The sequence below is a fragment of the Abrus precatorius genome, unplaced genomic scaffold (assembly GCF_003935025.1).
Source record: "Abrus precatorius isolate BTA unplaced genomic scaffold, Abrus_2018 Scaffold4, whole genome shotgun sequence".
NCBI classification, from domain to species: Eukaryota; Viridiplantae; Streptophyta; class Magnoliopsida; order Fabales; family Fabaceae; genus Abrus; species Abrus precatorius.
The window spans coordinates 13914065-13939434 of NW_020874384.1; the positions used below are offsets into that span (position 1 = coordinate 13914065).

The following is a 25370-nucleotide window of genomic DNA, read 5'->3' on the forward strand; positions in this document are numbered from 1 at the left end:
GTTTTCTTCACCTATTCTTTAATCTAAAATTTATTTTGAAAATTGGTCTCAACAGATTAATAACTTAGCCGAAAATAGTTTTCAAATAATTATAGGCAGTGATTTTTTCGTACATTCAACAAATATTATTAATTAATATATTATTATTAATAATAATAATAAAGTTTGAATAAATAAACACATGCATAGCATCTAAACACAAAATGTACTCTCAATTTATGCTATTAATTTAAATTATTTTAGACACTTATATTATTTAATAACTTTTTATAAGATTCACTAATCCAACTGTTAATTCAAAAAAAATTATTAAATAAATTAATTTTATAAAATTTTATAAAAAATAAAATTAATAATTACCTTATCGCATTATATTATTTTAATGGATATTTTATTTTTAAAATATAAATAAATTTTAAATAACATTTTTATGCACATTCAAATTATGTAACATTTGATATACATAATCATAAAAATAATATAAAATAATATAACATTTTAAACACTTATATTATTAAATAACTTTTTATAAAATATAAAATTCATCATAATTTGAAAATTTTTATCAAATAAATCAACTCTATAAAATTTTATAAAAAAACAAAATTAATAGGTACCTTATTGCATTACTTTATTTTAAATGTTTTATTATTAAACTATAAATAAATGTTAAAATTTAAATAACATTTATATATATTTAAATTGTGCAACTTCTAATATACGTAATCACAAAAATAAGATAAATAATTTGACAATTAAATTGATTGATCTCACATTCAAAAACCATAAATCTTTAAGAAACTAAGCAATTAGTGAAACCAAGTGTTTATAAAATAAGACATAAGATAAACCACCCATCTCAAAATTAAGAATTGTATCTTATTACATACAAGTAAATATCATGTATTTTGCAATAATTCACGTGAGGATAACATACAAAATATTAGTCAAACCATGTATCTTAAGAAAATAAAAATATTAATATCATAAAATATTATCTAAAATAATATTTCTTAAAACACGTAAAATATTTAACTGAAAAACAACCTAAAGTGAGCAAATAAAGATAGATATACTTCTAAGATTTTATAAATTGATATCACGATCCACTTAAATGAAGATACACCCTTAATCATTTTTAAAATAATTTCACTTTAGGAGTCGTCCTGTAGAACATATTATTGCTAATGTAAATAATGTCTTGCCAACCTAACCGTAAACCTCAACTAAAAAAAGAAATCATTCACACCAAAAGGGGAGAAAAAAGTACAAATAATTAGCAGCACGAGAAAAGAACACAATTTATGTGAAACTTCTGCGGCAAATCAAGATAAGAATTTAATAGAAAGGGACCGAAATCAAAAGAGATTAAATTACAACTATAAAGGAAGAAAGCAATTTCCTTTTCTATTGAGGCATTTGAGAGTGTGAAGCCCCTGGCTGTGCACTTGGAGGAATCCCAGACTGATTTCCAGACTGCCATAAATAAAACATAATTTCCCTTCAAAATTGGACCTTCCAATTCCCAATACAAATTAATCATGCTTAATTGTATTTTTTTTAGTATACATGCAATTTGTGCCTCTCACCTCAAAATTTCATTAACTAATTAACAGAAATGTAAACTAAGTGATACTGTGTAGATTTGCAAAGGGAACACACACACACACAGAGAAAAAGGGAGCGGGGGGGATTCACTTAACCTAGGAGTAAGTTTTGTCTAACTTACTCTACTTATTAACTTTTTGTATACATTGTACATTGAATTCCATTAATCCAACCAGAAGATCAAGAAAAAATTTCATATTATATCAAAATTATTTGAACAGATCATCAACAAACTTTATTTATCGTATAATACAATATTAGCCATAAGATTACATATCTATGAATGTTCAATTGATGTAAAATTTAATATGCATGTTCATCAAGATGATCTCACACGATTTACCAATTAGATTTGTCAATTTTTTATTGTAGAAAAAGTTATTAAAATGAAGTCTCCAATCGACTACAAATATGTCTAGATAAAAACTTATGAAGGCAAGAAATCCTCGCCTAAGAGCTAAGTTCTGAAGTCGGGTTAGGCCTTAGTCCAAATTTAAGAAAAGAGATTAATTGTTCACAGAACTTGATAGCATGATATAACAATAAGTAGTTCATGAAGCAGCTTAATATCTTACCTGGTAAGGATTATACCCTTGCATCAAAGGCATTTGGCCACCTTGAGGTCTGTTGAATGAACCACCTTGAGGATAATTGGTATTTGACGGCCCTTGCATATTAGGCAAGTTGCTCGGAAAACCACCAAGTGGTGGGCCTCCACTTGTGGGCAAGGATCCTGAATGCATTTGATTCATGCCCACATAAGGACCTTGTGGCATTGGAGTACCCATCTGATTCATTGCCCCCTGCATCCCCTGAAGGAAATAAAAAAAAAAATCAATTGGTTCTATTAAATCTGCATTGAAATTAATTAGAGTACAACTACTTAATTGGTTGGATTTCTTAATAGACTCCCTCAAAAATGACATGTATTGGGCTATAGCATCCATAAATATTTCTCCCCTAACTAAATCATTTAATCATTTCCTTGTCACACAGAGGTCCTCTTAAAAACTTCATGCCCGGAATTCGTTAGTGGTTTAAATGTAGTAAAATATAATTAACTACTGCCCCTGAAGATGAGACAAGTACAGGAAGATGGCTTCTATTTCGTACTTGAGCATAGATGAGCATGTATCTCTTCAATTCTAGGAAGATTAAACATTTCCATTTGGATAACTACTTATTTAAGCACTTATTCAAAACACTCTTTCTGAAACAATGACTTATATCTTAAATTCAATGAAATTTATTGGAATAAGCTGAAAATATAAGTTGTTTTTCATAAGCTATTTATAAGCTCTTCCAAACAGACCCTAAGAAAGGCTGTAAAATATTAAGACATGTTTAGTTTAATAAAATATTTAGGTTTCATTTCTTATTTTCACAAATAAATACAAAAATGCCACATTTATTTCGCTTTATTTTTTGTTTTCAATGATTTGTACAAAAACAGTATTTCAATTCAAATCTTCAAAAACAGGAAACCGTGAGAATAAGGTGGCCATGGCACTTTCTTAATTATTTATTAAAACAAGAAATAAAAACAAAATTATTTCTTAAACCAAACAAGCCCAATGAACAACAAAAATAAGGGGAAGTTGGAGCTTCTAAAAAAGTGTGCAAACATTCTCCAATTTCCTTCCACAAGATTTTGTAGAAGATATTCTGGAAGATAAATTTTATCATGCTAACCCTGTGAATATAGATCAACTAAAACATCAAGCATCCAGCCCCCAACACCCATAACTAATACAACACTCAAACAATTTGCAACTTTAGGAAGAAGCTATATCCACATAATTTCTCTGTAATTTATAGAAAAAATCAGAACAAAAGAAAAGCTCCGAGGAACTCATACCATTGGACCTGGCATTGGCATTGGATGTGATGTAGGCACTGGTAGAGATCCTGGCATTCCAATAGGCATCTGGGGTGGTGGGCGAGGCAAATGTTGATGAGGGACCAAGGGTGAATGGGAAGGGTGCTGTAGCTGTGGCATATTTGGAGGTATAGGCAAAGGACCCATCTGTTGCGGTAGAGCTTGGTGTTGATGTTGTGGTATCTGCTGAGGATTCTGCTGGTATGGTTGCTGTTGGTTGGCAGTAAGAAGAGAGGGATGTGGACCTGGGGGAAGAGGAGGAGCACCCATGGAAACAGGAAGCGGCTGCTTCTGCTCCCCTTGAGACATGTCAAGAGAAGGGATAGACAAGGGCATTGCAACTCCAACACCTGGAATGGTACCCTCATTTCGAGTCAAACCAGGGGCAAATGGTCCTGGAGTTGTTGGGCCTTCAGCTATCGGAAAATTACCACCCACACGACCAGCAACAGGATTTTGGTCAGCATATCCTAACATATGAACATATTCAAACAAATGTCAGATATTTCATCAGTTGCCTTTCACAGCAGGCAGTGTTTCTAACTACAAAAATTGCCATCCACAATTCTCTTCAGCCTACAACAAAGAGACTTTAAATATTCCTATGTATACTTCAAGTTTAAAGCAAGAGTTTAACAGAAAGCATTAATAAAGTTTTATATCATCATAAAATGTTGAAGAGGAAAACAATTTAAGTCCATAAAAATATACAGTCCGATAATTAGATGAGAATTGACATCAAATATTTTGAAGATTCAAATCTATAGACAAGAAATAATATGTTGCTTCATTTGCCTCTAGGGAATTGAACAAACCTTGCATGCCAGTGTTAAATCTATCACGAGCAGTGTCTCCTGGCCTGTTTCGGCACCAAAACTTTGTTGTATGGTCACTGCTGCCACTGTAATGAAAGTCCAGTTAACTTAGGTTAGCTATTACTTTCTTCAGATATCAACAGATCAATTAAAGGATTGCAAAATGTCTATTTCAGGAAGTTATGTAGCTTCAAAATGTTATGTAAAAATTAAGATGCTATTATGGGTATTGGTACAGAAATTCTAAAACATTAAAACCAGAAAATCAAAAAGGATCGTGAAACAACTAATGACGTCCATCAGTGTTTCTTCTCAAAGAGCATCAGTATATAGTGCTTTGGAATTTGGAAAACATTTGGAATAAAAGAAAAAGCTACCCAATTTAGTATTAACAGAAAAACAGGTATGTGGAACAGTTAGCTTCAGAACAATGGGCATGCATAGCAGAGAAGAGACAGTGAAAGAAACCCAATCAGTATCATCAGATGCTATTGGAGAGTGTAAGAGAAAGTTTCACCTGCATAGAAGGTATCCAATAGGATGCCATGCAAGATCCCACACATTGTTATCATGAGCATTGGAAATCTCAATTTGTGGAGTTTCATGCCTGCAAAATATATATATAATAATCAGGATAAGCAACACCTACTATCCAAATTTCTGAAGGGGGGTGGTTAATCAACAAAAAGTATAATACAAAAAATTACAATAAGAATCAAGCCTTATCCCAATAAGTGAGGTCAGTTACATAGATCATACAACACCATTGAGTTCAGTCAAAAACCAAATTTGTGAAAAATTGGTTAATCAAAAGGTCATTTTTTAATAACTTCGTCTAAAGTTCTTTTAGGTGTCCCTCGACCCCTTTTTACTAGATTAAAAGTCATATAATCCACTCCCCTCACCAGTGCGTCTAAAAGTCTTATCTGCACACATAACCAAACCACCTTAGACGGTTTTCCGTCATTTTTTCCATTATAGGTGTTACTCCAATATTCTCATGTATATTATCATTTCTTGCAGAAAATGTTCAAAAACAATATGAAGTGAGAATTATGAAATATCATCTTTACCTTCAGGTTAGTATAAAAAATGGTATAAAATTTTTCTTTTATTAGACCTACCAATTTAAGCTTTCTTATCATATTTATGAAAATTCAACGCATTGGTGTGCTACAACTAAAATCAAAATTAGCTGATTTTTTAATCCAATCCCAATCAGCCAAGCACTAGCTCAAATTCGGCAGGGAAAATTAATGGAGCAAAATTCAATATACATTAATCCAAAGACAAAGTCATTGATAGTTTGTCCTCTATTTTAGTAGAATGAATATAGTTAATTAGATTGAGTCTAATCAACTACAAAATATATGAAATTAACACGACCAAATAAAACAAACTTCGTAAGAAAACTAAAAAAAAAAGGTAAGATGAGAAAAAGAACATGGTATAAAATAATGTAAGAACAAAGAAGACAGAAGTAGGAAAACGAATTTACCCAACAAGCCAATGGAAGATGGAACCGTCATAACTCCCACTGACAAAGTACTCTTCATGGAATGGATGCCATGCCAAAGCTAACAAAAGAGTCAAAGTCATAAAAATCATTCCTCTGTCAAAGTTGCAGAAGTATTAAAGAAAATGATCATTTGCCGTACAGTTCTGGCAAACACTACACTATCCAGTAGGAAAATGAAACATTGACCACGTAATCAACAATTTAAGGAACTTTGTGCATGATTTCATGCCAGTGCCATTGAGAATATTATAACCACCAAAATATGAAACTGGCAAACTGCATGCATTACTTGCTTAGAAATTAAAAAGGTTGCATAACAATATGCACATTGCTACTTGCAACAGCCAATACATTATGAAGAAAAGCACACAATTAATCCATAGAAATACGGAAAACAGAATTTTAAAATTGGTGTGATTGCTGCTTCGAATAAAGTAGCACATAAAAGTGGCAAGTGCTCCAACGATGGATAAAATTTGCTTCCTCATTTAACAAATGTTTAGCTAAAGTTCTCAGAAAGGTGTTTTGCTGACAGCAATTTTACCATGGTAACTGACACTAACAAGGTTAGGCATAGTCAAGGCATGTATGCAAAGGAAGGTAGCAGATGAGACAGTTATTAAATTCAAGAGAATGATGCAACATTTTAGTACAAAAATAGAATATATAATAATTTACCTAAATAACTCAGCCATAACTAGATAAGAAGATTAACTAAACTGAAAATCCAGGTCATACAATTAACACATCAAGCAAAGCAATACAAATGGAGGACATTTTCCACCAATTGAAATCAATCATTCTAATCAAACGTCAAATCAAAAAATTATAGTATCAAGTATATTGTATTTTACACATCATTCAGAAACATCCTTGCTTTGTCCACAGAACTGTTACACAACAATCATTCACTATGTAATAGTTATTGCACAATATATTAATTTAAAGTAACTCTCTTCCCATTCCTATTCCCAGAAAAAGACATGTCACTTACCAGTAACATCTTTGCGATGTCCACGGAATGATTCAAGCTCCTTCATAGCTCTTATGTCATAAAGCTGCAAGTACAGGGTATATATGACTGTTAGTACCCTGGAATGGGGAAATATATAATAAGCAAAAAACAAAACATATGTATCAAAGCAGGATTAAGTAAAGGGAACAAAGCAGGGGTAATGATAGCAAAAAACTGGAAGTGACAAAGCAACAAAGCAGGAATAAATCAAAGGGCAGAGTGATTGGAAAAAAGACACAGAAAGATTGATTGGTAGGTAAAGTCCAACTCAAAACCCTCGGATTTGGATAATAATCCAAAAGAGAAAAGACAAGCAAATGTCTGTTAAGGAACCACCAATTTGAATGATGAAGATATGTTTACCAACCTTTATTATCTGATCCTTTGAAGCTGTTAACACCCAGTTGCCATTTTGATTCCATTTGACACAGAGCACAGTATTTTTGTGGCCATGACTACATGAGAGAAGTATCAATCTATAAACATAAAGAAACAAATGAAGCAATAGAAATCAAAACTTAAATTTACACTCACAATGAGCAAAGCTCTCTCCCTGTTTTAGCATCCCAAAGTTTCACAAGATTGTCCTTCCCACCTGTTTTGTGAAAGTCAAATGGGATATGTATTAATATTACATTATTGAATTTCACAATCACAAAATTTCATAAATGAAATATTTAAAACACCTGATACTAATAGGGATTTTGTAGGATGCCAATCAACACTCTTCACATCCCAACCATGGCCTGGCTGAGTTCAAATGCAACAATAATAAATCCAAGGTTAGTTCTTAAAAACCAACAAAAGAATAGTCTAAATAAACAGCGCAGATTTACTACTTCAAATATCTGTATCCAGCAGCCAATTCCACAAAAAGCTGAGTAATCACATCAAATTGATTGGCTTAGAATAACAGTAATGGAAATATAAAAATCTAAAGAAATAATTGAGTGTTCAAGAAGATTGAAAGATGGAAACCTTTGGACAATGATCTAAATATTTAGGACAAACATAATAATTATATTGACCCCATCTCATTTTGTGCTTTAAAAGTTTCCCCATGCAAATAATGTTAGACTTTAATGACTATAATGGCATTTGACTATTTCACATACGATGAAAAAAGTTTTTCTAACAGATTACACAACAAAGTGTTCTTTTTCAGTAATCCAACCCATTGTGGTTTTGAAAATGTTTAAAATTCAATCATTGTCTTTATTGAAATTATCAATGTTCTATTTATACTCTAATATGTTGAAAATTGAAATTTAAAAATAAAAATTCCCAGTCAGGCACAAAAGCTTTCACTCCAAACATTAGTATAACACACTTTATAAACAATAAAAGGGCCATAGTGCTAAAACATCAAGCAAGGGGTTCATTTTTGAAATGTTTGACTCCACTGGAGATCGTAGGATAACTCCTCCAACCAAGTAATAAATTGATAAGTGTACCAAATTTTAAGCTTAATTTAAATACAGTGAAATTATAAATATAATTGACTATAAATTTGCACAAAAAGTGGGATAAGTCTTCTTTGTTTTGTATAAATTTGCACAAGAGAACCAGTAAAATTGAAGCTTTCTCTGCACATAGCAACTCAATCTTGTCCCTCCCCATCAAAATAGGTCATCCACATAGGATTTGTTCAAAGCACAATGACTAATGTGAGATTGGAAGAATTTGGCAAGATGCCAGCACAAACTGATGGAGGCAATTGATGCGGCGAATACCTTTTACAATTAAACATATCATCTGTTTCCAAAATGTATGATTCCTTGACTATTGACAATCCACCATCCAAAAACAGAAAAGGTTGACATTAAGGCTTTGTTTGGGAGTTTAGAGGGAGAGGAAAGGAAAGGATTTGAAGGGAGAAAGAGGGGAAGGGAAGGGAGAGAGAAGGAGGTTAAACCCTTCCCTTGTTTGGATGTTTAATATTGAGAAGGGAAGGTGATAGGAGATTTAATTATATAAATAATTTTAAAATTAATATTTTTATTTTTTAAAACTTTTTTAAAAAATTATCACTTGAAAAACTAACATTTAAAAAAAAGTTAAAAAAATCCTATTTATAAAATAATATGAAAGAGTGGGAGAGAGAAAACTCTCAAAATGGAGGAACTCAAAAAACAAGTTTTTAGAGAGTTTTGGAGGGTTTAGAAAAACCCTCAAAACCTTCCCCTCCTAATTAAGCAACTCCCAAACAAGATTAATCCCCTTCCCCTCCCCTCTTAAACCTAACTTCCAAACATAGCCTAAGAGATTCAAAGTCAAGCACTTGCTAATTAGGAAGACTAAAATAAAGCATAGAAACTAATAACTAATTGAGGGGCTTGCACCACATATCAGGAATTAACAAAATATTTAGGTATTAAGAACCCAACAAATCCATTAAATACAATATTATTAGGATTTAGTTTAAGGACACCAAGAAGATTAGAGATGGAGGGAAACTAATTCACAGATCTGGTCCATTCAAAGCACATTACCAGTTAATGAACACTCTTCTTGACAGCGTGCAAAGTCCCAAACTTTAACTGTGGTATCATCAGAACATGAACAGAACTTCAAATCTGTCCTACAGAAACTGTTTATAAAAGAGTTACAGACCTTTCCTCTCTACAATTTTATATATAGTTTTTTATTTCAAAACAAAGTATCTACCTTAAGTCACGGACTGATTCTTTATGAGCAGATTTGTTGGCTTTAACATTATTCATGTTGTTCTGCCAATACCTAGGAAAACAACACACATACAAATACATCAGTTAGATATATGTTTTTTACCACCAAAATCTACATACATGCAATATAAAAGCTTATAAGAAACAACACTATATTAAAATATATATCTACTTTATTGCGCCTCCATCATCACCAGAAACCATCCAGTTGTCATTGTGACTCCAGACCATGGATCTGATTGCTTGGTCATGAGCCTGCATATGTTTCAAAATCCACCTTTGACTTATATTTTCAAACTACTGATGACTACAATAATAGCATCAGGACAATAATTAAAGTTATGTACCTGAAGAATCATTTCAAAATTAAAAGACTGTCCATTCCAAAGAGTGAATTCCCCAGTCTGTGAGCCAGTAATAAGACGCCGGCCTGTTGGAGTCCACTATTTTGAAAATTAAACAGTAGTGCAGCACCACAAAGTCAAATGGAATCCAGTGGCAAATTCAATTAATTAAAAATGCAGAAGTAACATTTTCCTAAACTAATTGAAGGATCTTAGAGAAACAAATGTGTACATCACAAACTCAATATAATGCAGCATTGTGGACAAAAATCTCACAATAAAACAACACCACAATATGTCAGATTATATAGTGTATAAAGCAATCAAACAATTTGCTAAATGAAGTAGGTAGGCAGCAATTGGTAACAGTAGAGTATAAAGCAATCAAACAATTTGCTAAATGAAGCAGGTGTAGACAGCAATTGGTCATAGTAGCCTAATTCATCCAATTGTAAAGGTAAGCCATTCTTATATAATAATAACTGAAAGGCAGCACGTCAGTGGCAACCACTGAATTGAACAGGAACCACATTCAAAATGTAATTTTGCTAATTAAGTGACATTGACCAAACAATATCCGTTGTTATTCAACCTTAAAATCATGAAGACTGAAGTAATTGTGTTTTCAGTTTTGTTAAACAAATTTCTAACGATTATCCACTGTCCAGACTCCAGATGAACCACTTCCCAGGGCACAAGTTCTGTCTGACAATATAATTGCATTCATTCAGCACCAAAAGTTTAGTCTTCATAACAGTTGTGGACAACATGGAATGATAGGCCAGTAAATTTGGCTTACAAAATTTTATGTAATCAGATTTTCAAACAGGCCCCTCACACTCATCACCAATTATAAGTTAACAAAATAATATCTTGAGGAAAATGTATAATTCTCTAAGGCTCAAGGCACTAGAATTACATACAAAACCAATACCTTTTCCACAAGGTGGGAATGGATGCAAAGATCAAACATGCCATAATCCATTATGAACATGTATGTAGACAAACCATTGACCTCTTAATCCTTCTCGGTCTCCCACTACCTCTAGCCATAAAAGGCATAAAGTCACTTTCCATCTGATCCACTTTGTTTACCAGGGACTTCTATAAGTCTTCTCCACACATGGCCAAATTTTCTATTTCTAAAATAAGAGAATTATGTAATATTTATAAATAAACAGAAGACTGTCCTCCACTCTTTTATTCCTTTATTCCTAATCTATCACTTTATTCCTTTATTTCAAAAAAATTGTCAAATTAAAGAATAATTATTAAAAGAAATTGCCCTCCACTCTTTTACCCTCAAAAACTCAACACCCAATCACACCCTAAGGCAAGATTCTATCAACTTTTCTACAGCAGGTGCTACCTCAACTTTATCTCTAATGCGTTCATTCCTAATCCGATCTTATCTGATATGTCCTCTCAGCCAACACATCATTCTCATCTTTGCTACATTTAATTAACTCTCTTGTTGGCCTTTTATCACCCAAACACTAAACTCTGTACATCACAATTCACAATCTTATAACTGTGCAGTAAATTTTCCTATTAAGCATTAGAACTACATGTTTTGACTAAAAACACTAAAAATGCATGAGTTCAATTTTTATGACAAGAAAATACCAAACCAAGGAAATTGTCATAAACAATGAGTTAAAGAAGAACACTCCAATAGGAACTAGGCACCTTATTAAGAAGAATTAGGGATGAACCACAATTACAAAACACACACTGCAGAACTTCAAGGGTCTGCACCTCCCAATGCCATAAAGGCCCCAATTTCCTTTCACAAATCACTTCCCTCCCTCTTTAATCTCTGCTCTTATTTACAGGCAACATGCCTTATTCAAACTAACTAACCAACTAATGGGTAACTAACTAACTTATTTTAACTATATACTAATGGGGGTTAATTAAGTAATCTATTTTGACAAACTATAAATGGGGGTTACCTAACAATACTCACCTCCCTAAAATACATAACTCCACCAGGGTCCCACTGTCTAAAGCATAAAAATTGACTGCCTCTTTTCTCCATAGCTAGATATGCAACAGTAGCATGATTTTCCCCATGAAGCACAAAAATGAGTTGTGGCCCAAAATCTTGTGAAGTGACATCTTTTGAATATTGCCCCATCCCTATAATTTCTTCAAAAGCATCAATTGTACAGCCAAACTTGGCAACTATATTATGCTCCCTTCCCACTCTTGTTGCTGCTGTACTAATTGGACCTTCATTTTGCTTCCGTACACATCCCAACAAGAACACAACATAGGCAAGTTTTGTTGAATTCTTGATCATTTTAGTAGTGACATGGCTGCTAACCCTCAATCTCATGAATTTCACCTGTCCTGGGAACTTCCAATCTTGTCCATGCTCCCTTCTCCTCACTAGATATGCTTTGGCCATAAAATTGTGGAATGACGACATATCTTCCTTCATCTCCATCATTGGAGTAGCTTCAGCCTCCACGCATGAACCACAGTCCAGTGGTTCAGGTAGGAGCATCCTGTTTGCCTCACTTGAGGAGCAAAATTTCATTATAGCTGTTGATCCACCCCACTTCATAGGAGAAATTGAATCACATGGGTTTGGCAAAGGTGGTGGGATGTTCATACTGCCCAAACCCAAACCCTCAATTGTTTTCATTGGATCAGTCCTAGGCTTTCTGCTCATGCCAAAGATAGGGCGTCCCTCGATCTTTGTCTCCTCTTTGCAACCTAGAGAGAGACCCCTCCATTTGTCAGCCCTGCCACTGTGATTCTTAATTTCAAGAACTTCATTTTTCCTTTGTTTTCTAATTCTTTGTCCAGAATTTTGTTGGGTTTCTCCCAATTCTTGTAGCTTTCTTGTGTTCATTTCATGTCCTTGAGCAGCTGGTTGTATTTTCTCTAAGCCTTCATCTTCTCTGTTTTCTTGCACCCAAGAATTGTCATCTTTGCTTCTATTTCTTGGCTTCCCATGCTCTTGTACCTCTTCCCAGACTAGTTGATCAAAATCATACTCTGGTTGGAATCTTTTCATCAATGCCTTCACAAATGTCCACCAGTCTACACATGGGTTGCACCATTCCCATATTAGCCACCAGTTGAGAGCATCACCTCTTAGAGCCTATGCTGCCTTTGATAACTGTTAAGAAACTTGAGCCTAACTTACTCCCAAATGCTAGCTCATAGGAGGAGAACTACACTAGCCCTTATAAGGAGTATTCTGACTCTATTCCTAACTAATGTAGGACATCTTAACAAACACCCCCCCTTACGCTCAGAACTGGACATCTAGTGAGTGAAATTTGCAGGACATTTGCATAGGTGGACCTAACTGGACTAAACATCTGTGGACAATCCAACATTCAAACTGAATAGTCTTTTGATACCATGTTAATAGAAAAGGAAACGAAAGAACATTGAGTGAATCCGTGTGTCTCAACTACACAATGGAGCATATATTTATACTAGGAGCATTGATATAATAATTAATTACAGATATATTATGGTTACCTAATTACCATAATAACAGGAATACATTTCCTTAAATGCAACATATCATCTCCCTAATTACAGCATTACTATAATTACATGTTTCCATATTTACATATTTCTAACAATAAATTCTCTTCCTCGTGCATTCCAATAGCTTCAAAATAATGCTCAACCTGGATCCACCACCAATAGGCCTCGTTTCCATGAAAAGTTGGAATCATCTTCAAGAATTCAATACCCACAGCTCCAAGATCAGAGCTTTGATACCAGTTGATAGGAACAAGGTATCTTATTAAGAAGAATTAGGGATGAACCCCTATTACAAAACACACACTGCAGAATCTGCACCTCCCAATTTCCTTTCACAAATCACTTCCCTCACTCTTAAAATCTCAACTCTTATTTATAGGCAACATGCCTTATTCAAACTAACTCACTTAACTAACCAACTAATGGGTAACTAACTAACTAACTTGTTTTAACTAAATAATAATGGGGGCTAACTAAGTAATCTATTTAGAGTCTTAGACAAAATACTAATGGGGGTTACCTAACACACACACTAACTGGATAACTATTTTATTTTATATTTGCTGAACTGTCAGTAGCAAATTTTACCATTGACACACATAGTTGAAAACATTGGAAATCATACAACACTATAATTTTATTTCCCTAATATAACAAATCAATTCAAAATGAGAAGCAGTTTCTGTTTAGAAATGTTTAAATACAGCTGAAAAACACGCAGCAGGTGCATCTGTAACTAATAATCAGCATAACATATGACATCATGCTAAGCAAAACATTTCAATCTAACTTACAAGAACCCGATTAATAGGACAACGATTTTTATTTAGAGATGTATGAACAAATTTAGCAGCAAAGCTTGTGGATGGATTGTCTGGATAGCCAACTGCTGGCAACATCTGCATGTAAAATAGCATAAGGTTATTATCTAAGGAAACAAGTTGATCATTACGATAAAAAATTCTTAAAATCTATCAAGTTGTTCTATTAGAATAAAAGGAAAAGAGAATACAAACTTAAAACAAATAAAAAGGTATAAAATCAAAAAGAAGCTCACTGACATCAATTGCTGCTGCTGGGGTAGGTTGCAGTACTGTTCTATCCCTTGAATCCCGCTGCCACATACGAATCTGAAGGCAAGCAGAAACAGATTACACATAAATTCCAATACAAATACAGAAAAATGGGCATTTCCATCAGTTACAAAGCAGAAATCATTACCTGCATATATCGCACAACTGTGCTTGTATAATCAACTGCCTTTCTTTGAGTGAGTTTCCGTATTCTTTTTGCACCATGGCTGTCACTGTGAACTGCAAAAACCATTCATTGTTAAATTAGAATAGTCACCAAAAACCCAAACCCAAAATTTCCATGAATTTAAAGCTTATAGGTAATGAAGAAGATATATAAATTTAATGCCATCATTGCCATGAACTAAAACAACTTGAGGACAGACATTCTTCTTACATCTCAAGAACCATCTCCTACATGCAATAGAGAAAAAACAGTTTTCATTAAGAAAAAGAAAAGAAAAGAAAAAAGTATTCATGGAAGAAAAGAGTATATAATCTAATGAAGACAAGAGAAACCAAATATATAACAAAAAGAAAGGATTCAACAAATTAGCCTGATATGTCCACTCAAGTACTCAACAGAATGCCTGAGGGAAAAAACATCTCAAACATATATGGACAGAATCACAGAGAAATGGATCATTTACTCTATCCAAAGGGAAAAAAGGTTACAAAGCATGATTCCCATCAAACCACATAAATCAAGTCATGGTAAACATTCCGCAAGCTACATCTTCAGAATCAGAAGATTTCAATGAGCTTTTAAAACTTAAAACTTAAGCCTTAGCTACCATCTCCTCACATGAAAAAAACGCCCTCGGCAAGTGCTGCCCCAACTTTCTCCCTAACACATCTGTTTCTGTTCTTATCTTTCCTTCAAATCATCCATCTTGGGATTCACATTGCTGCTACACTTGTCTACTCTCGTTGCTACTTTACTGCCAAACATTCATTTCCCATCACCAAGCATCACCGTCATATAATTTGTTGATTCAACTTTCTTCTGTGTTTGGTGCATAAGTTATCAGCAAATACACATAAAGCATTTATTTATTTCATTCGCACAGCTAAAACCATAATCAATACATCCCCTTAATCACCCCTACCAATTTGCGGAGTATCTCCCTAATAGTCCAAGCACAGTGTGAAACCTAAATTTCACCTCTGAAGCATAGCTAAGTCACATCCCACATACTCCATTTCACTCCTAGTCAAAGTTTCCGTCCACAAACCAAATTCAAAATGTAATCCTTCACACAACTCACCAACAAGGACAATATCATACAAAAAACATCGAGACATTAGTTCATGGACGTAACGAGTGCATGCAGTATTCAACCAATCAAACATTGCTTTCATTAAATTGAAAAGTAAAAAAAGCGACACCCTCACACACAATAGCGCCACAAAATAAGTAGGGTTTATCTACCAAAATACAAGAAATCACAACAACCAGTAAAAAATCATAGCTAACAAGCGTTCACATTCAATTAAACTCCCTTCGCTCATCGATAATCAAAAGAAGGAGGAAGAATTGGGAGAAGAAGAAAAACCAAACCATCGTAATGAGGAGGAGGAGGGCCTCCGGGACCGAGATGGTGAAACTCGGGAGCGAGATTGGTTGACGAAGCGGAAGGCTGGCGCATCACTGGCGGCGGCTGCGACGGCGGCGGCGGTCCACGGTGGAACTCCGGGCCCGGTGGCTGATGGTGAAAATGTTGCTGCTGTTGTTGCTGTTGGTACTGGTGCTGGTGTTGGTGCTGGTGTTGGTGCTGGGGATCATTGTACATCATTGTCTTGGTGTGGGGAGAGAGAGTGAGTGTGGGAGTGAGGGACGAATGGAGAATTGGATTGCAGAGAAGGGAGAAAACCCTAAACCCCAAATTTTGGTTGAGAACTTGGGATTGGGGATGAACAAAGTGGTGCGGGAAAGAGAAAGACCGAGTGTGAGAGGACAAAATAGTAACGACACGTTTTGCACTTTTGCTCATATCAAATGTTAGCTTAATTGGAAAACATCAAAAGAAATATTTTCTTAAAATGAGTTTCATGTGCTTTGCTAATTTATTATCAAATTAAATTAAAAATGTAATCTTTTTAAAATTTTATAAATTTTAATTTTTAAATTAGAGTCTATATTTTTATTAGTAATAATAAATATTTTATCATATTGACCAAAACTTAATTAATGAAATAATTTTTTAAAAATTTAAAAAATATATAAACATTTTAAATATAAATTAAGAGTAAATTTTTAAAATTAAATATTCAAGAAAAACAACATGGCATAATATTTATACATTATTTTATGTGTAATTTTATTTTTTAATTAATTATTTGTATTTAATTTAAATCATTCAAATTATTTTCTTTTCTAAAACTTTTATCTAATTATTTGTATCTCATTTACTTGTTTGTTATAATTGAATCATGATATTCTACCAGTTAGAAATTATTTTTTTTATTTTTTCTTAAATAAAACATATTTTATTCAAGTTAATTAGTCTTTATTTTAAACAAATAATATGTAAATAATAACATTATTTTTTGTTTAAGCTAACAAATATTTGTTTAAGTTAGAAAATTTTATCTTTACTTAAGTTAGCTAAACTTCTACTATCGAGTTTAGTTAACTTGATAATTAGTTTCTTTTAACACTTAATTGATTAATATAAATTTTTAAAATTTAGTTTCTTTTTTATTTTTGCGTCTTCTTTTCTATTCTCTAAACTTTTAATTTTTTTTGCTATTTTTTCTATAAAAAAATAGTTTTCGTTATTTAATTTAGTAGTCAAGAAAACATGTTAAAGTATATGAGTCAATTTTACAAAATCAGGATTAATTAAGTGATATAAAAAAATTAACACATTTTGATTGAATTCTATAAGTTTATAAATATAATTAATTGTGTTAATCAAATATATAAAGGTTTTCATATGTTCACTTGATTTTGATTAAGATTTTATTCAACTTGTTTGAACTGTTGAATTAAAATATTAATTTTAAATTCAATAATTGAATTTTGGTACTTTCCTCTTTATTTTTAAATTAAGTGTTTAAATTAATTGACTAATAATTATGTTTTAAATTTTATTCTATTATTAATTTTATTAAATTCTCCTATCTTAAATAAATTATTTTGATAATTTTTATGAGACAACTCTAATTTTTTGCTTCATGTTATAATAATTAGGTTTTCAATTGGACATATGTATGATTGCAAATCATCTCTATTGAATTTTCACTCTAGATTATTCATTTCTGCTTAAGTACAAATTTCACTTAAGAAAATTTTGTTTTTTTAAGGTTTAGTCACTTATAAATATGATTAAGCCAATGCTAATTCTCACTTAAGTGAAAAAGAACTTAACACTTGACTCTTGCGCAAATTGGAGAAATTTTGAATTTTTTTTTTTTTTAAGATCAATATTGAAATTTCAATTTTATAAATAAATATTTTAAAATAAAATATTACATAAAATGGGAATTGAAATTATTTATCTAAAATAAAGAATTAAAATACAAAAAATTAAACTATTATGTCCAAACAAAGAATTCTAAATACTTGAAATTTCAATTACTTTATCCAAATAAACTATTTTGAAAATGAAATAAATTTAATTGAGAGCAATTCAAATTCCATATATTTTAAATATTTTGAAATGTTAAAAATCTGCCATCTAAACAAGAGAGTGTATTTGAACAGGGCATTTAAAGCAGGGAATTCAATTTTATAAGTTGAAATTCTTTATTTAGACGATAAATTAAAATTTTAAGAATTTTAATAAAGTAAAAACTAAAAAATGTATAATTCCTCCAGTATAGAGGGTATTTCAAATTCTGCAAGCAATTTACTCTCTTTGTAACGCCCCAGATATTTGTAATAATATTTTGATATATTAATATAAATGTGTGTAGATTGCCATATGTTTGTGTTTGATTTATATGATGATGATGTGGATATGTGTTATTGATGCATATCATGATGTGAATACATGTGTGTACGCACGATGGATGTGAATGTTGTTTGTGCATTGAGATTTGGATGTGTTAGGCTAATTAGAAATAGGTTAAGAGTATGTTGCAGGGGTCTTCTTTGCATTTTATGTTTTTCAATTGTCTGAGTGTGTGTGCAAGGTGTTAGAGAACTTAGAGTTCCTACAACACCAACAGTGAGTCTGGGTACACCACAGGCCACATATTTTCCTCTGACTCGACCTCTGACTAACACTTTTGCTTGGGGGCTCAGTACCGCACACGTTGTATCCATGAAAGGGAGCTATCTGGCGACTATTCATGGTGTGAACTGAGTAAATTCCTAAAGTTGAGGACATCAAGAATCTGTAATCACAGTGCCACAATGAGCGTGGCTAACGTGCAGTGAGCGCACGTAGGTATAGTTTAATGATTGTTGGATAGTGCAGTGAGTGCACCTATTTGTGAGTGAGAATGGAATCATGGAGTTAGCACCTTGTACTTGATGTATGATTTAAATTATGTTAAAAAATGTGTGGAATGGGTAATGTGAGACTCTATGCTTGTATATGTGTGTGTGTGATAGTATAGAGTACTCACCCTTACGTTTATTTTTAGGTGCCTAAGACAATCAGCACCGGGCTCAATGAAGGGATTGATGGAACTGTTATAGGACTTAAAAAGTTATTTTGAAAACTCTGATGTATTTAAAGTAGTCCTATAGTAATGATTTAATTCAAACTTGTAATTCATCCTTATTTTGAAAGACCTTTATGAAACTATGTATTGGAAACTGTTTGAATGAAATTTTATTTATTCCCATTTATTGTGAAATTTATTTATTTAGAAAATTTAAATTAAGATGTTACAATTTTGGTATCAGAGCAATTCATCCAAACCGGACTAGGGTATCAAGCTAAAGCATCCAAGTTATGTGTTGATATGTCTTTGTTTACTTGAATTATAAATGTTGTTATTGATCTAACGTGTTAGAGTGCGGTTTGTTAAACTTTTTGCTAACTTAGATTAGAATGGCCAGTAGAGGTAGAGGAGCTGGAATCACCAATGACTTCCTAGAGCGAATGACCCAAGTTATAAAGGCCTTGGTGCATAACCAAGACGAAGAGCCAGCTAAGTATAGAAGGTTGTTTGCCTTCACAAGGCATAATCCTCCGAAGTTTGAGGGGAAGTTTGACCCGATGGAACCCAGAAGTAGGTGGCAGATGTGGAGAAGATCTTCAATAAGATAGGGTGTCGGGAGGAGCACAAGGTGACCTATGCCATATACATGTTATGTGGGGAGGCGAAGAACTAATGGAGGTTTGCTGTTAGACTTTGCCATAAGAGGGTGGTTACATTCAATGGGAGACGTTCAAGGCAAGTTTTCTAGGGAATTACTTTCCCTGAGACTTGAATAAGTAGAAGGCTAGAGAGTTCCTTGAGCTAAAATAAGGGAATATGACAGTGGATGAGTATGCAGCAAAGTTCCAAAAGCTAATGAAGTACTAGCATCACTACTAGCATGAGGAAGGAGAGGAAGACCTGTGTGCTCAGTTTGAACATGGGTTGAGGCTAAAGATTTGTGTTGCAGTCAGTGTATTTCAACTGACTGACTTGTCTACTCTGGTGAGCAAGTATCAGATATTTGAAGCTAATTTTAAAGGCAAGACAATGGGGGAGTGGTCCAATAAGGCAAGAAAGAAGACCCCCTAGGTTTTCGAATGGGCTGTATTCGGGCTCCAACAATTCTCAGTCCAGAAGGACATCATCTCAAGAGAAAAGTTGTGGGAGCGACTCAGGTTCATGCTCTTTCAAAAGGCTGATCAAGTGCTTCAGGTGTGGAGGACCACACATGCTAAGAGATTGCCCACAGCCACGGACTAACTATGGTAATTGCGGAAAGTTGGGACACACTACTAATGTGTGTTGGGCTACTAAAAAGAGTGGTAGTACGAGTATAACCCAGAAGCTTGAATCGAGAGGAAGCACGGGCCAAGTACAGGGCCAAAGCCGAGTATTCTTGGGAGAGTCTTTGCAATGAGTGGGACAGAGGCTTCATAGTCTGAGGAGATGATAAGAGGTAAATGTGTTATAAAAGACAGATTGCTTGATTTTTTGTTTGACTCGGATGCTACGCACTCCTTTGTTTCTATGGAATGTGTGAAGAGTCTTAGTTTACACATGACTGAATTTCAGTGCAATGTTGTGGTGACTACCCTTACGGGTAAGTCGGTTGTAACCTCGTGGATGTGTTTGGGGTATCCAATAATAGTGGATGGGAGAGACTTTGAGGTTGACTTAATCTGTTTGCCTCTCTCAGTTGGATGTGATTTTAGGAATAGATTGGCTAGCTGCTAATTATGTACTGTTGGAATGTAGAGAGAATACGTTGATTTTTGGTGCGTCAACTTTAAAAATTCCAAGGCTTTTGAGCCAAGGTGCATGGGAAAACACAGTGAACGCTAAGGCTTTTATGGTCATGTTCTCAATGGAAGCCAAAAGTGGAGTAGAGCTGGAATACATCTTCTTGGTGAGGGACTTCTTGGAAGTTTTCCCTAAAGATGTTTTTGAGTTATCACCTGAGAAGGAGATAGAGTTCACAATTGACCTCATTCTAGGAGCAAGCCCGATTCCTGTGGTACCATACAGGATGTCACTGATGAAGTTGGCAGAGGTCAAGAAGCAAGTGGAGAACTTACTGCAAAAGCAGTTTGTAAGACCAAGTGTGTCATAATAGAGAGCGTCAGTGCTCCTAGTGAAGAAGAAAGATGGGAGCATGAGGATGTGTATGAATTACCGGCAGTTGAACAAGGTGACGATCAAGAACAAGTACTCTCTTCCCAGAATTGACGATTTGATGGATCAGCTGAGGGGAGCTGTAGTGTTCTCAAAGATTGACTTGAGATCAGGGTACCATCAGATTAGGATGAAGGATAAAGATGTTCCTAAGACGGCTTTTAGGACACGGTATAGTCACTACGAATACTTGGTGATGCCGTTTGGAGTGACCAATGTGCCGTAGTATTCATGGACTACATGAATAAGATCTTCCATGAGTTTTTGCATAAGTTTGTGATGATGTTCATTGATGACATCCTAATTCATTTGAAAACTCAGGAAGAGCACGTCGAGCACTTTGAGAATTATTTTGCAGATTTTGAGGGAAATGTAGTTGTACGCCAAATTCTCCAATGATGTATTTAAAGTTATTTTGAAAACTTTGATGTATTTAAAGTAGTCCTGTAGCAATAATTTGATTCAAACTAGTAATTCATCCTTATTTTAAAATACCTTTATGAAACTATGTATTGGGAACTGTTTGAACAAAATTTTATTTATTTCCATTTATTGCGCAATTTATTTATTTAAAAAATTTAAATTAAGGTGTTACACTCTTTACACTCCACTTGATTTTTACAAGGTAAATTTTAGATTATCAACTTGATTATACAAACCAAAACTTTTATCTATCAATTCTTACATGTGGAATTGGGCTAGTAGTTAGAATATTATGGTTCAAAAAAAGAGTTCTACCAGCGTTACTAAGGTGGTAAGTATTTTTTACAAAATGTATTTTAATTTATTTTCAATAACTACATTAAAATTATATTTTGAAATTTTCTTTGCAATACTTATTGAGATAGTTATTGTTGTTAGTCAAAGTAGGTTTATGAGAGAAATAAATAGAATGAAGATGCAAGAAATAGACATTCAAATATGTTATCATTTTGTAAATTGAGTATAAAGAGCTAAAAGAAAAAGGTAAAAAAAATTGTAATTTTACTCCACTTTCTTCTTTACTTCTTTATTTTACTCCATTCAATTAGTCATTCAAAAAGATAAATTCTACTTAACTCTATAAAATGAAAGGGTATTTTCTCAAATGATGAGATTAGTGATTTATTTGAAAAATACATAAATACTCTTTAATTTTTAAAGATATTAAAAAAATATCATATTCTTTTAGTCTAAAAAATATATACAATGGTATCATATAAACACTTTTTAAAGATCAACCTCAAAATCATCTTAAAGAATTTTTAAATAAAGAGATAAGAATGGATTAAAGTTAATCTATATTTTTAAGAGCAGTAACACCTCCACTAAAATTCTAAACCAGTAAATTCATATTTATAAGATTAGTAAAAATTATTAGGACTTAATAACTCTTAACCTTTTTCTTGTTAAGTTCCTACCCAATAGAGTCATAAAAAATCGTTCATAAAAGAAGTGCAATGATCGTCTGCAAGGAATAGCAAAATATGTGGGAGGAGTTTATGAGATTGCTTAGCCTCCAAAAAAAGGAAGATGTCATCATATGTGAAGAAAAATTGACTTATACTATCAAAGGCTCAGTCTATATTGATTTTTCTATCAATATTTATGGAAGAAAAATATAAAATAAATAAAATAAATAAAAAATTCAACTAAAATTAACTTATGTTGTTATATATTTTTTAAAATTAAAAAAAGTGCATAAATTAAATTTAACTTTTAAAAAAAGTTTTTATATCACTATCTAATTTTAATTTATAGGTTTTAATATTTAATTTGTAATGCCTTATATATTTTTTTCTCAATATATGATAAATCCTAAATGGTAAAGTAAATTTCTTTAAAAAAAAAAAAACTCTCTAATGAAAAAGAACAATGAAATGATATAAGGTTCATAGAGTAAAATTTTATTAATTTATAAGTACTTTAGAAAAACAAAAATTCTAAAATTTTCATCTGCAACAAAAAGAAATATTAGTTTTACAATTATTTCAAAAAAGTGCTGAAGAACTGAAAATATCCATTATATAACTTAAAATAACTAAGTTCTATAACAGTTTTCATTTATCCATGCATTGTGAGCCTGATACTGCTTGTCCTATTTTCCTGAAAATATTGTGTAAGGGTGAGTCTTTATCCTACCATTCCTACATAACATATATTCATCATAAAATATATCTTATCACGATTAAAGAAAACATTATGGTATTATATATCATAATGTCATATAAAGCAAGTTCTCATCTCAATACATAAACATATATTATATTCCACATATTCACAATTTTTTTTCATTTACCGGCGCTTACCGCACCCTGTGGTCACAGTTAATTGATGTCTCTATCCCAATGTCTTACACATCCATGTAAATAGTCGCTAGATGACCCAATGCAATACAGATACAATGCATGCAATAAACAGTCCCTTAGTAAAGGTAATGGTTAGGAGTCAAGTTGGGAAACGACTGTGGAGCCATGCAGTGTATTCATACATAATATTCTGTGCACAACCTCGAATGTCACTTACCACCCTGCATTTTTCCAAGATATTCTATATCGTCTCCATCTTCCACTCCTCCAGTGTATCTCTATAACTATTTACATCATATCCTTTTTCATCTCATACTCTTTCGAGTATATTCACATGTTCACATATATTATTTCTCATGTTTACACATATTTGTCATTATATTTTCATATAATTTTTATCATATACATCAAACCATGACATATTTACAATACACATTATTTTTACATGAACCACAATATATTCAAACATGAAGCATCCATCTCTTTGTATATTTCATATCACAAAATCATAAAATCATATCAACCATCCTCAATATACCTTATCATGCACTATTTGAACATAATAACACATTTTCACCATGTATTCATTATAAAATCACATAAACAACCATTTATTCTCACTTTTCACTGATTATTTTTCATAAAACAAGAATTATTCCACATATAATCACATATATGACAAGATTTATGAGAATACAAGTAATAAACATAATAAAATGATAAAGTAGAGCCCCTTTACCTCAAAACAGAGTTTTTACAAAAATTTGACCGAAGATTTAACTCTAGAACAGAGTTTTTCCTAAGAATACCATGAACATCTATAAGAAAAAGAAGAAGAGGAGAAATGAATGATAAATCTAACTTAAAACTTAAAGAAACTTACTTCAAATCTTTTAGAACAGACGTAGAATCACATATCTGAAGATAAATATATGTTTGGAGGGTTTAGTATGAGAGAAAATGGTGAGATATAGTCTTGAAACCTTTGAAAACCTTGGATAAGAGTAAAAAAAATAAAATTTCGTATGAAACTCCCTTTTTATAGAAAATTTTCAAAATTCACTGTTCACGTAAGAAATACTGTTTGCAGTTATTATTACACCGAAAATACTGTGCACGCGTATTATACACGAGCTGTACGCGTACATGATTTTTTTAAAAAAATTATTTATTATTATTTTTAAATATAAATTCCATCTAAATCTATTCCAATTATGCTTTAATAAATCTCATTTTATTTAAATCAAAGTGTAGGATGTTACATATTTCAAAAGTAAAATTTTGATGTACATAAGTGCAAATATTTTTACACTATTAGCTAATTAAAATACATAATAAATATGACTCGTAAAATTATTATAAAAATTAATAATTTTCCGTAATATAGAAATTTTTATTTTGGATCCCCGTTCGTATTATATCTATCCTTTTGAACAGACCGGAAGATTGAAAACAAAACATACCAAAAAGATTATGCCTATTTTTTAATATTTATATATTATGTGCATTTAATTTAATTTAAGTTATTAACTCTATGTGATACTTTGTTTTTTAAAAAGGTAAATTTAGGGCTTAAATATATTTTAAATTTTTGCATTTTTATGAGATTTTAATTCCTGTTATTTTTTATTTTAGTTTATAATTATTTCAATTCAGAATTTTTATCTCTAATAACTATTTGATAATGCGTGAGTAACATAAAAACTATCATGTATAAAATTTTTATACCATGTGTCATTATTTAATATCACTAGAGATAAAAAATTTCCGTTTTAAAAAAATTATACACTAAAAAATAATAAACTAAAATTAAAATTCCATAAACTTATTTTTAAAAATAAAAAACTGTTTT

The 25370-nt window shown here is 32.3% G+C and overlaps 1 protein-coding gene across 1 annotated transcript; it reads right to left on the bottom strand.

Moving 5' to 3' along the window:
* Positions 1-1075: 1075 nt before the first annotated feature.
* Positions 1076-16401, bottom strand: LOC113864300 (flowering time control protein FY). Its single transcript, XM_027497868.1, has 18 exons — positions 16018-16401; positions 14605-14696; positions 14445-14513; positions 14178-14282; positions 9871-9966; positions 9696-9778; positions 9504-9575; positions 9329-9426; positions 7523-7582; positions 7371-7431; positions 7204-7291; positions 6816-6879; positions 5801-5879; positions 4820-4909; positions 4303-4388; positions 3467-3957; positions 2184-2420; positions 1076-1476 (listed from the first exon to the last, which is right to left on the bottom strand). The coding sequence occupies exons 1-18, from the start codon at positions 16250-16252 to the stop codon at positions 1408-1410; spliced, it is 2175 nt and encodes a 724-aa protein (XP_027353669.1). The 5' UTR covers positions 16253-16401; the 3' UTR covers positions 1076-1407.
* Between the last annotated feature and the right edge of the window lie 8969 nt (positions 16402-25370).

Bases quoted from the DNA above. Each gene is read 5' to 3' on its own strand.
- LOC113864300 (XM_027497868.1), bottom strand. From the start codon at position 16,252: ATGATGTACAATGATCCCCAGCACCAACACCAGCACCAACACCAGCAC. The intron at 9,576-9,695 runs GTAGATATATAT...TTGTTTTCCTAG, and splicing joins GATGATGGAGGCGCAATAAA to GTATTGGCAGAACAACATGA. The intron at 2,421-3,466 runs GTATGAGTTCCT...TATTTCCTTCAG, and splicing joins TGCCAATGCCAGGTCCAATG to GGGATGCAGGGGGCAATGAA.